Consider the following 13,163-nt stretch of genomic DNA (forward strand, 5'->3'; position numbering starts at 1 on the left):
TACCTTCATGAATTCTTTAAATATTAAGGATGTTAGTATTTAGGGTGTTTCTTCCCTTTCTTTTATTTTAATATTCTTTAAGGGGTGAGAGAGATAAGGAGACACCAGTCAGCAGCTGTATAGGCGAACACGTTCCAGATCCGAGGCGCAGCACGGTGCCTGTGGTTAACGATACTGCACCAGAGCTCAGTGTCACTCTGAGAGCAGAGATTTAATGTCCTCACTGTGACAACACAAATGGGAACTGGGTGAGGTGTTCACGAGCCTAACTGTGGTAAGATTTCACAATCTATACGTATACATAGACCTTGACAGTATATGCCTTAAACTTACACAATGTTCTATGTCAATTATATCTCAGTAAACCTGGAAAAATTAATTCTCTAAGAGGACATGGAGGGAAAAAGTCTCTTTTGATTTTGAAGTTGCATTTTCTGGCGAGCTCCTGCACCTTCAGCGCACAGAGAGCTGAAGTCTGGGCCCCTCTCCCTGCTTGGGCATGAGAATGGGCCCTGGCTCACAGGCGGTCCCGTGCCCCCCCAGGAGCCTCAGCCCAGCTCTGGCATCAGCCCTGCTCTCTCTCGCTTCATATTTAATTTTACTTTTGAAAATGGACCTTAATTTCTCATTTATATTTATAAAATCAAATTAAATCCTCATTGGGACATGTTAGCACATGAAAAACAAGGAAGTTTGAGGTTGGTTTTCTAGCACTGCTAGAAACGCCCTTGGCCAAATCAGTTCTTACTTAAGTTGTTCTCTATACAGAATACTGTAACTCTAATTACCTGGCTAGAGGGAATAAGTATCTTCATGGCTTCTAAGATCCTGCCTAATTTATTTCCCAAATGGTCATACTAATTTATAAACATCCTCATGTAATAAGAGATTCAACTCTTCTGGTGCTTTTTCAGAATTTCATTCCACTACAACTTAATGGACTTAATTACCAATGACTTCTTTTTTATGGGCCAAAGAAGTAGCTTTTAAACAGATGTTTAGTCTGTCACTCAAAAGCAATAGTTCCCAAAGCACGAAAGTAAGTTGTTGCCAGTTGTAAACCTAATCCCATTACTCATAAAGCCAAAAGTCACCTCTCATCACCCTATTGATACGCTGTAATATACTGATTGATTTTTCTGTTGAACCACCTTTGCATTCCTGGGACACACACTTGGCCGTAGTGTAGGACCATACACTATGCCACCAGATTTCCTTTGCTATGTTTGCTGAGGATTTTTGTATCTATCTTCAGCAGGGATACTGGTCTGTAATGGTCCTTTCTTGTGTGTCTTTATCTGGCCTTGATGCCAAGGGTGATGCTCCTCATAGACCTGGGAAGTGTGAGGAACGTTGGTATGAATCCTTCTGCAAGTGTTGTGTAGAATTCTCCCTCAAACCACCTGGCCCTGGGATTTTCTTTGTTAGGGGGCTTTTGGTTACTGATTCAGTCTCCTTACACTAATAGATCTGTTCAGACTCTCTGTTTCTTCTGGAAGTGTTTCTGTTAATTGTCCATCTCATCTAGGTTACTGTTTATTAGTGTACAAGTATTCATAGTATTATAATCCTTTTTATTTATATAAAGTCAATAATAAGTCCCCACTTTTATGTCTGGCATTAGTAATTTGAATGTTATCTTTTCTTCTTTTCAGTCTAGCTGGAAGTTTGTCCATTTTATTGATCATTTCAAAGAACCAACTTTTTATTTCATTGATTATCTCTATTGTATCTTTTCTCTATTTCATATATCTCTGCTCTGAGCTTTATTATTTCCTTCCTTCTGCTGGCTTTATATTTAGTTTTCTTTTTATGTCCATATGAATTTTAAGATCAGCTTTTGAATTTCTACAAAGAAGCCAGCTGCAATTCTGATAGAGATGGTGCCGAATGTGTAGAACAATCTGAGGAGCATGTCCATTGTAACCATTTTAAGTCTTCTCCCCATGAATATGGGATGTCTTTCCATTTATTTAGAGTATCACTAATCTCTTTCAACCATGTTCTGTAGTTGTCAGCATAAAAATCTTGTGTTTTTTTGGATAAAGTTTGAGGAAATTTTTTTTTAATGGGCTTTATTTGGGTTCCTTGGACATACAGTGGGCCACACCTCTCATACCTTCACCTGATAACAGGAAGAGGTTCACATAGCACTTCCTACTGTGTCCCCTGATCTGCACTTGTGCTGCAAGGTTCCCACAGATGGCAAGGTGGGTAGCAGGGCAGGGGGAGTTTCAGGAGAAGCAAGGGAGATGGTGCCACTCAGGGGAGGCGGGGGGGAGGGTAGGTGGGAGGACAAGGCGGCAGAGAAGGGGAGCCCAGCCATGGCAGGGACCAGTGCCAGCTCAGTTTTGAACAAGGCCCCACTATAGTTCCTGAAGAAACATTGTAAGTCTAACTAGTTTGGGAAAAATACATTATAGCAGAATATACCATTTTTTTACTTAGCAAGCAACTCCACGGCCTAGCTTATAGATTCTGTGGTTCAGTTTTGTCCTGTGAGAGTTTGTTGCAGGCTTCCACGTCTGTCAGGGACTTTCCTTTTAAGGTGGACGCAGGAGGGAAGAGCACAGTGGAGCCCCCGCCTTGTCCACCCACCGAGCACTGCAGGTAAGATCAGGAGAAAGCGCAGGCAGATAACTTGGCCTAAGTGAGCTCAGGCAGAGGAGACCAAGTGAGTTTCCCCCGGGGCAGGGGGCCTCCCAGAGTCCCAGCCAGCAGGGAGGGCTGCTGGTGCATGGCCCTACCTCTCGTCGGTGGGGCGAGGTGGGTCCATGCCTTCCCAGGCACCTGGGACACAGCCCGTCTGGACAGCTCAGGCCAGTGCTTGGTGCAGGGCCATGAGCTGGTTTACCGGGAAAGGGCCTGTGGGGCCGCACACACCCCTTCGCATCCCTGGCAGCCTGGTGCTCACAGCCACCTGGAGCTCTGATGCCAGGGTGCATGTGCATCTCTGCAGGACCCCAGGAGCCCCTGTGCCTGCCCTCCCAGCCCAGCGTTCCTGGCCTGCCCTGGGGATGAGCACCCCCTGAGCCCTGGGCAGGAGTAAGTGTGGGGCTCAGCACAGGACACTCTGTGTCAGTGTGCTTCTAGTTTTTATCCTACACTCAGAGACACTTTTAGAATGAGCAGGCCGGCCGTCTCCTAAAATCCAAAAGTAATGTGCCTTTCCACCATAGTGTGAATGTGAGGAGACAGGTAATGAATAATGACAATAATTGTTTTTGCTTGCCCCATAACAAAAAGTGGTGTCTTGAGTAGCTGGCATTGAGGAAGCGAGGGGGCCCCCATGCTCTGTGTCCGTTACCCCACTGCCACAGGAGGCATTGCCAGCCCCCAGTATTCACTGTATGTTACATGGACATGTGGAAACAGCAGCGCAAGTCCCTGCGATACATGCCAGCATTGCCACTATTTGCGAACATCGCAGTCCTGGATGTTGTTATCATGGTATTGTGTTTAAGAGGTAGTGCTCAAGTTTCCGTGCACACACCAGGGCTTTCAGTGTGGTACAGTGAAAATGAGGACACGTTATCAGTGTGCTGCACAATCAAATTTAATTCATTTCAGTTAAACTGTTATCTTGTCTTCTGTTCTTTTATGTAACCACATTCATAACATAGCTTCTAGGCTAAACATTAAGCAGAAATAGGAAACGTGAGTAGAGCAATAATGGGCTTGCCTTCTAGTATGAAGGAAGATTAGAATTGTATTAAATTACATGCTAATGGAAAATAAAGCAAACAATAATAGGATGACAGCTTAATGCTGCTGTAAAGTCTAGATCACAGCACACAGTTTTGCTATTTATCAGTTGAATATTGAATTTCCTTTGAAAACTTGCTGTTAATTATATTAAAAATAATGTAATCTAAAATAGCCCATCCTCACATATTAAAGTGCTCTAGTTATAATTTGGCTGTTGAGAAAGGCAGGGTCTGAGAAGCTATGGGATGGCCACTGCCAATGGATGGCCAGCACCTTGAGCAGCAACAGGAAAGCTCTTGGAGGTAAAGGAGTCTTGGCTTCTGGATTCAGAGGCTATTTACTGTGAGACCATACAAACAAGAGCCCTTTGCTGCCCTTCGTCGGAGGGATGCCCCCCTGCTCCGAGTCCACTGGGATCTCTGCTCCTGGCATGTGCCTAGGTGTGATGAGTCTTGCCCCAGCTTCTTAGGGGTCCTTGAAATTCTGTCCATTCCCTGAAGACACATCCATGTCTGAGCTGGCCTGCACAGGTGGAGCCTGGGGCCTGGAAAGGCGTTGGAGCATACCCTGGACTGGTCATTGGCAGGTGTTCACGACAGGTGGTTGATCACCAAGAGAGTTGGGTTGGAAATAACTGGGGAGTCTTACCTTTCCTCCTCGTTCCCACAGTCACTTCAGGTGTTCATTTGGGGTCAGCTGTGGGAGGTCAGGGTGGGTGGCTTCCTGAGATCCCAGCAACCCTGACCCAGGATTGCAGGTGGCATCACTCAGGCAAGGGGATGTTAGTGAGGGTAAGTGTAAGGAGCACTCCTTGGACGACAGGTGCGGTGGGGGCAGGTGGGGCAGAGGGTAGGTAGGTAGGCAGAGAAAGGTGGGGTGGGGCTCATTAACCTACCTGAGCCGAGGTGTGTGGTGTTGCCTGTGGAGTGGGGCTGGGGCAGACGGCTTCCTTCCTGAGAAGACGGCGCGCTGGCACGTCAGGGTTGCCCACAGTCCTGCCTGGACCCTCAGCCCAGAGGGAGCACCCGGTGGGTGCACTCAGCTCCATCTGAATGAGGCCGAATCCCTCTGCTTTGTAAATGCTGGCCCAAGGGAGTTTAGAATGGTCACAACAAGAATGATAGTATTGATAAGAAACAAGTGTTGAGAGTGTCCTCCTGGAACTCTGCTCGTGGTTGTGCTGGTCTTGTGTCCCTGGCGCACCACTAAGGAGGCAGATGCTGTGAAGCTTAAGTAGGCCCTGTCGTGGCCTTGGAGCCACATGCCTGCTGGTGGCACCGCTAGGGCCCTGACTCATGTCCAGCCCATTTCCAGATGCCAGGCTTGTCCGCTGCACTCTGCTGCCCTGCAGCAGCAGACCCACACCCTTGCAGAGGCGGGCTCCCAGTCTCTTCAGAATCTGTGTTCAACGTGGCGTCTCACAGTCAAAGCACTTTCTTCTTCACTGGGTAGAGTCTTGCAGTTCAGAACCAGCTACCTGAAATAAAGGTCAGGATGTGCTGATTCAGGCCGTGTTTTGACTCACGCTGATGGCCATGAGAAGCCACCTCTCCTAACCTGCACGACGTGGCACAAAACAAGTGATTTCAGAATGAACACATGGGTGTGTAGCCCATGAGCTTGCTAAGTGATATCACTAGTTAAATAGCATGTTATTCTTTAAACTCCTTAAACTGAACTGCAGTTTTCAAATCTAAATGCAACACAACTCATTTTTCCCCCAAATTGTTTAATACCACAAAATCTTGCTGCCAAGAGGCCTGATGAGTCTATTAGACAGTAAGTATTTGTAGTTGTAAAACATTGGGGAACATCAAATTTTATTCTTAATATTCTCATACTTGGAAGCAGTTGACATGGTATCAGGAAAGATAGCCCACTGGATGCCCCGTGGCAACTGGATGAAAGTAGGTCCCTTCTGGGCGTCAGACAGTTCACTTCTCCACCACGGGAGGACCGCTGTCCAGATTCCCACAAAGTCTTATGTGGCATTTCTGTGTTTTCTCAACAGACCAACAGTATCCGTGGTCGCCCACTTCGCACTTCAATGAGGAAAGATACTCGCCCGCTCCTAGGAATATGAAAGGGCTATCTGGGGGTCGGAATCAACCACAGTTGTGTTCCGGTCATACCTGCGGCTTGACGCCCCCCGAGGACTGTGCGCACATCCATGACCACATTCACCATGGGCAGGACACGAGGCAAGCCTACCCACTCAGCCCGGGGGAGAGCTGCCCCATGGACCACCGGCACTGCTCCCCGCGGAGCTCGGTGCACTCGGAGGGCCTGGTGATGCCTGTGGCACTGGGCGACCACCTGTCCAGCAGCACCTTCCCCAGGACGCACTACAGCTCGCACTACGACACCAGGGGCGGCTGTGCCGGGACCCACGCCAGCACCAAGACCAACCGGATCCCAGCCAACCTGCTGGACCAGTTTGAGAAGCAGCTGCCGCTGCACAGGGACGGCTTCCACACGCTGCAGTACCAGCGGGCGCCCACGGCCGCCGAGCCGCGCAGCGAGAGCCCGGGGAGGATTCGGCACCTCGTCCACTCTGTGCAGAAGCTCTTCACCAAGTCCCATTCCTTAGAAGGCTCTTCCAAGAGTAACGTGAATGGGACCAAGGGGGACAGTCGGGCAGATGGCCACCACCACGGCCACCACCCCAAGCACGGCAGACGGAGTAAGAGCAGGGAGCCGAAGCCCGAGAGCAAGCATAGGCCAGGCACGAGCAGCTGGTGGGGCTCTGACGACAACCTGGACAGTGACAGCACTCACCGGGCACCCAGCATGGTCCCCAGGCACCACGTGGACCATGTGTCCCACTGCTGCCCCGAAGCGCTGCAGGGTCCCTTTGGGGGCCTCTCCCTCAGGCCTTCCAAGAGCAGCAGTGACACCCAGTGCTCAGCCTGTGAGGGCTTGGCCCTGACGCCGGACACCACGTACATGAAGCGGAGCTCCTGGTCCACGCTCACCGTGAGCCAGGCGAAGGAAGCCTATCGCAAAAGCTCCCTGAACCTAGACAAGCCCCTGGTCCACCCGGAGATCAAGCCATCCCTCAGGCCATGCCACTTCCTCCAGGTAAGGGGTCTTGGGAGCATCACACCCACACCCTTCCGCCTAGACAGCAGATGGCAGGTGGCACTGGATGGCCTGCCAGGGAGCCTCTGGGACACCCTGACACTCCTTAAACTGGACCCCTAAATACGACAGGCCCTTCCTGTAAGGCTGGAGGATTCAGCCGTAGCCACACAATGTATTATTAGCCCACGTAATGCTTTCTCATTTGAAAGCGGCTGGTCTGGCCCAATGGAAACTGCTCTGCAGGCTGGGTGCATGCACTGCCCATAGTGAGAATAGCGCCTGAGGCTTCAGTATGCCAGGGAGTGAGGTTAAGAAGATGCACCCCTCCTCTGGGGTGTGGGTTAAAGTAGTTCACCAAAGGCGAAAGCAAATGGAAGACTGGGGTGGGAGGCAGCTCACTGTGGAATTACATAATTTCCTCTCATCACTGCCTCCGGATCACGCTGCACTGCGTGTCCCAGGGAGGCTCCCACTGCCCATAAGGGCACCTCTGTGGTTGCTGCTAGCTGCTCAGGTGCTGGTAGTGAGACTCAGAAGTCAGGTTTCACTGAAGCCCCAATCAGCTCCAGTTCACAGGCAGGGCTGCCGGCTGGGCCGGGCCAGAAGGGCCACGGAACCACGGGCTGTCCTGCTGAGTCAGCTCACACTGCGGGCCTTCTCAGAGGTCTGGGGTTCAGGCCCGTCCAGAACTCAGGATGCCATTGTAGGCTTTTGTCCAAAACCTGGCAGTTATTTTTTAAAAGGAAATGCTCCCCAAACTGCTTTTACAGGAAGATTTATTAAAAAAGACAAGTTGGTAGTGGGATGAAATATTATTCTTACAGTAAAGGGAGACTTATTTTTGCTCTTAGTGAGCAAATCCTAACGTATATGAACATCCAGTCTTCACTCGTGCGTGTTTGAAGGAACAGTCAAGCTTTCCTCCAGGCATCATCAGAGAAGCAAAACTCCCTTGCTTTTCCATGCTTGTAGCTGGGAGGTCTCCCGGGCACTGTGCCCTGTGGTGTTTGGCCCTGGGTGCCTGACCCCGGAACCTGCCCACCTTGCTGGCATTCCTCTCACCCGCCCCCTGAAGCCTCCTTCCCAGACTAGCCTTTCCTTTCCCCTCAAAGCTCTTTTAAGTTTGTTCTAAAAATGGAAAAGATTTTAGTCCTCTGTAAGGTGAGATGTCATATAATGAACCCATATACTTACCACCCAGCCCCAAAAATCACCAGTTCACGGCCCTCCGGTCCCAGTAGATGCCACCCACCTTCCTGCCCAGGCTCTGCTGACACGAAGCCCGTATGGCCGAGGGGGGTGTTTCCCTGCCTGTCTCTGGAGGATGCACACTAAGGACTCTAATTGCAGTGCCGTCATCAGACATGAAGAAATAGCCGTAATGCCGTGACCTTGCAAGCACCACACCCATGCCCGTCTCCCTGGCGATGCCATGTCCTTTCAGTCCGTTTGCGCCAGGGTGGCACCAGGTGCAGATGAGAGGCCCTGCAGAAGTGGCTGTCCCTTATTTCCACAGGGCTCCCTCTGCTTTCTGTGTCCTTCCTGGGACATGTTTTGGTCAGGAGGCAGTCTGTGTGTCTGCACTTCCTGCAGCCTGAGCTCCACCTACACCTGCTGTCACTGCCCCAGCCTCCGTGGCCCTTGTGTTTCCATCCGTCAGCAGTCAGGCCGCTGGCTTGTGGCTTTTCAGTGGATGCTGGTGTGTCTCTAACTAGTCCACATTCCCTCATTACATGTCTCAGCCAGCCTCTGAGCTGTTGCCCTGGCAAAACATGCCTTCCAGAGTGAGAACATGTGGTCCTCATGTGGTAACCTGGGAAACGGCTGTCTGTGACATGATCTTGTGAAGCTGTGACTCAGTGGTGCCCCAAGCTCAGCAGACAAGGCTGTGCGGATCTCACGTCCTGCACAACTTGCATGATGACCTTTCCATGTGGTCTCCAGACTCCTTGCACTCACGACACACCCATGTGATGGCTAAATGACATTCTTGTCCGTACAGCGGCCCATACACTTAGCAAACCAAGCATCCCATTCACAACGAGCATTTCACAATCTCTCCTTGACTATTCTAAATGAAGCTCATGTGTCACTGACCCACACACACTGGATGTGTATATATATGTTTTTATATATAATGTGCCTAAACTCTAACAGAGAAATAAAAGGAAGGTAACTAACTAAAAAGATGAATTTTAATATAAAAATGTCTGGGCACAATGACTAATAAGGGCAGAGTGAAGTTCAGAAGCTTGTTTCTGCATGAAGGGTGTCCATGATCCAGAGCTACCAGTTAGGGTCCAGAGGGGTGCTGTGGCGACTCCCACGCCAGCGGCTTCACCCACTGGCTGGGATTCGGAAATGGTGAACAGTTCTTGGTAAAGCACCAAACCAAAGGTCTGTCTTCCCTTGTACATGTTTTGTGCCATTCCTGAAAAAAATCAGTGTTCTCTAAAACTGTGCAAAAAACAACAAAAAAAACTTTGGCCTACATACAAGCAGAGTTAGACTCAAGGCTTAGGTAATCACGGACAGGAAACAGAGGCTCGCAGGCACACGGGACATGAGCCAGTCCTCTGTGAGGTGGGACCGCTCCCCACGCGTGGGATAGTCATGGCTGCCCCAGATTTCTGTGCAACCCAGAGGTCTCCCCTTCTCAGAACTGCTGTCCTTTGTAGAAACCTGGAATTCAGAAGCCCAGCCGTCCTGCTCTCAGCCTACATCCCTGGTGACCAGTGTACCTGGTATGCACTTAAACCAGAATACTTGCTGGGTAGATGGGGAAGATGCCCTGCAGGGAAGCGCAGCGTCTGGTGGAGCGTCTTCCTTGGTCTCAGCATCTGGAAGAGTCCACCACAGAGCTCTGGCCCTGTTCTCTGTGCCTTGCTGCTTGAGAGAAAGGATATTTTAATATTCAACACTGCAATGTGCACTGAAGTCAACTTAGGAAAATGCCTACCTAGAAATTAAATATCACTTATCACTACGCAAGTAGGTAATCAGGGTAATTAATTCTCGTTGAATGCAGCAAAGACTACAAATTGGGTTTGCATAGGCTGGAGGCTATTGCAAAGAGAATGCATTTCATTCCCTTAATATTTTGGGATCTCTGGCCTCTCTGCACATGCCGTGCAGGTTCCTGACCCTGTGGCCCGCCTGAGAAGGTGAGCTTGCTGGGGCCTGGTGGTGCCGTAGCGCCTCCTCTGCTCTCCCAATAGTCTGGAGACAAAGGCCTCAGAACTGTTGTCCGTCCCCGTGCTTGATGGATTTATACTCCTCCTGTACTGAAATTTCTTCATCAAAGACTGCAAAATTGGCTTCTTAAAACAGAAACAGAAAAATACAAGCTGGCCTCTTTCATTAGCTAATTCACAGGCTACTGAAAAAAAAAAACCCTTACTTTGCTTTTTATGGAAATATGTTTTTAGTTCACAAAAATTCCGTAAAGCTGCCAACAGGAATGTGCTTTCCATGGCATATGGCCCCTTTCCATTTGTCCTTGGCCAGCCACCCTGGGAGAGCTGCTACCCGAAACACACACACAGCTGAGCTGGGCCCCCTTCCATCTCAGGGACTGTAGCCTTACCCTCTCCTGCTGGTCACATGCAAATTTGCTAGAACCCAGAGCCCGCCTCCTGGAAGCCTTCCCAGATTGCCTCTCTGTCGACAGCTTCTAGAGCCTGTCTCTGTTACCCCCTACACTGGCATCTTTTGCCCTGATTAAACCATAATTCACTTCACTGAGGACTGAGTCTTCTTAAATTGAAAGTAAGTTTGTTTCTTATTCTAATAGCAATACATATCCATGTAGAAAATGCAGAAAACATACTTATAAAGAAAAGTAATTGAGAAGCTCATAACCACATCTCCCAGCAATGATCCCATGCCACAACCTTCCAGCTATGTTTCTGTGCATAAGCAGGCTATTTCTGAAGTTTAAAAAACATTGACTGTGTACTATACTTTTAAACTTGTCCCCAAACATTTTTCCATGGCTAAATACACATTCTTCTGCACTATTATTTTTGAGGGCTGAACGGAACCCATTGTATGGTAGAAATAAATATCTTAAGCCATCTCCTCTAAAATGTTATCCATGTTTCCTCCTTTACCCTAACGGACAACCCGGCAGCCCCCTGTCCTGTCCAGGACGCCTCTGTAGACGGGATGCTGCCAGGCCTGAGGCTGTGAGCCGGTCTTCTGGCCCGTTGCTATGAAGGAAGGACTCCCTTTCCCGCCAGGCAGGAAAGGATATAGAAGTGCCTATTTCCCAACCTTCCTCCATCCTGGCAAGATTTTTGTCAGTTGTTGAAAAGCAACTTTTAGTACAAAGTCACATGGATAAGAAGATAATTCTTCATTAATCATTTCTCTCCAGTGCGCAAAAACCCTCAAGGCAAGGAAATTGTATCTTCTACGAGTTCAATTTACGCCTATTTTCTCAACCGCTGACCCCTTCCTGAGTGAGCCTCCTGTGTGTCCCGGGGCCTTCCATTTATTCTTCGTCTCCTCCTGCTCTGCCGGCTCTCAGGCACTCACAGTGGCCCTCTGACCCAGCCACGAGTCCCTGCAGACCTGCACGGGCCCTTACACTGAGCAACTCCTCGCAAAGAGCCTGGGAACGCCCTGCTGAGAGGCCGGCAGCGCCGTCCCCCTGTGCTCTGCCAGGCCCACTGAGCTCGCCCCGCCCAAGGCTCCTGAGGCTCACAGTCTAGCAGGAGCCTGAAACTCTCCCTCCTGTCCTGTGCTGTTCATCCCACTCAGAAATGCTGTGCATGTCTGCGTGCCCCGTGTACCTGAGCCAGCTCAGCCAGAGCTGCTTAGAAACACAAATGTGCAGATAGGACCCATCTGTGTCACACCACTGGTGCCTCAGGGGCTTCCTGTTACCCAGACACCTGCACCCTGCCGTAGTTAGCAGGGTGCACAGCCAGCCTGCTCACAGGGGCTGCAGCTGCAAGGCGTCTCGCCGATCAGCAGGACCCCTTCTGAGCCCCTGCCCTGGGCTGTCTTGTGCATGGTGTGGGGGCTGCCGGAGCTGTGACTGCCTTAATAAAGTAATAAAGCTGCTGTCAGCTGGCCCACTGGCTATGTCCAAACTGGAAGGAGGCCAGGGCTCTTCTAGGGTGCCACAGGAATACACACAAGTGCCCCAGTTTGTTACAATAGGAAATGCATGGCTCTGAAGACTTCAGGTGTGGGATTTCATTCCTTTCCCAAGAACAGCAGACGGTAGGCACTCTCCGGCGAGAACAGGCTGTGCTGAGTCCTGACTCAGAACTGGGTATGATGTTCAGGTACATTCGACAGTGGTGGGGTGCTCGGCTCAGCTGTCTGCCCTGTGGGGTCGGCATCACCCGGGCCCCGTGGCTGCGCGGAGCTGGGGAGGTGCACAGAGCAGGTGCACACGGAGCATCACCGTGTGGGGTGAGCTCTGCGATTCCCGGTGGGTGCGGTGTGAGGAGCTCGGGTCCCACGTGCAGGGCTGGCGCTGGCATCTGACCAGCTCTGTATCTGCGGACGCCAGGCAGTGGGCCTCCCGACAGCAGCCCCTTCTCTGCGGTCTTAGGGCTGCAGGGGTGCAGCCCACGGGCCCTCCGCTGGGTGGGTGGGCCCGGCGAGGCCTCGGGCTGAACCTCTAGCAGCAGCCCTGCCCCTCCTCCGCCTCTGTCAGTTCTTCTGCTGGTTCTGGAGAATCTGCTTTTTCCCCCTATTTCGTAAGCTTTCATTCCCTTTTATACCAGAAGAAACAGACCTAAATGTTGGGGTGTTTTTTCAAGGTGCTGAGATTACATGTGGGCTTTTTATCCATCCACACTCCTAATCTTTTGTCACCTTTTCCGCAATATTCTCTATCACTTTTATCATAAAAAAAGCCCATAACTCTGCATTGATGTCCTTGTAGGATCTGAATGATGGGGCCCTAAAGAGCACCCTCCATATGCACCAGCTTCAAACCATGGGTGGCTGTGGAGAGCCATGCTTCAGGGAGTCGGAGAGCATTGGTCCCCGGAGAGCTGCCCACGGGCGGCACTGAGTGGCGGGGCTGATGCCGTGTGCGTGTTCTCTCCTAGGTGCCCCAGGACGAGTGGGGAGGGTATCCCACAGGGGGCAAGGAGGAGGAGATACCCTGCCGGAGGATGAGAAGCGGGAGCTACATCAAAGCCATGGGCGACGAGGACAGCGGGGAGTCGGACTCCAGCCCCAAAACGTCGCCCACAATGGCCCTGCGGCCGGAGCCCCTGCTCGCGTCCACAGGACAGAGGCCGCTGGGGGAGCTCCACACGTAAGTCCAAGCTGCTCGTCTCTGTGATGCCAGAACTCGCCTGTCCTGAAAACTACATAACCATGGGCCAGTTTCCCCAGTTAGA

General features: G+C 50.7%; 1 protein-coding gene across 5 annotated transcripts in view; it reads left to right on the forward strand.

Annotated features, from left to right (window-relative positions):
- Window positions 1-13,128, forward strand: part of LOC130684399 (disks large-associated protein 2-like) — a 386,173-nt gene extending 373,045 nt beyond the window's left edge. For all 5 annotated transcript variants that reach the window (XM_057505039.1, XM_057505042.1, XM_057505038.1 and 2 more), the window contains 2 exons: window positions 5,720-6,789; window positions 12,867-13,128. In XM_057505039.1, coding sequence (XP_057361022.1) covers window positions 5,720-6,789; window positions 12,867-13,082 — 1,286 coding nt within the window. In that variant the 3' untranslated portion in view covers window positions 13,083-13,128. The remainder of the gene's footprint in view (window positions 1-5,719; window positions 6,790-12,866) is intronic.
- The last annotated feature ends 35 nt before the right edge of the window (window positions 13,129-13,163 follow it).

This window comes from Manis pentadactyla, chromosome 7 (assembly GCF_030020395.1).
Source record: "Manis pentadactyla isolate mManPen7 chromosome 7, mManPen7.hap1, whole genome shotgun sequence".
Lineage (NCBI taxonomy): Eukaryota > Metazoa > Chordata > Mammalia > Pholidota > Manidae > Manis > Manis pentadactyla.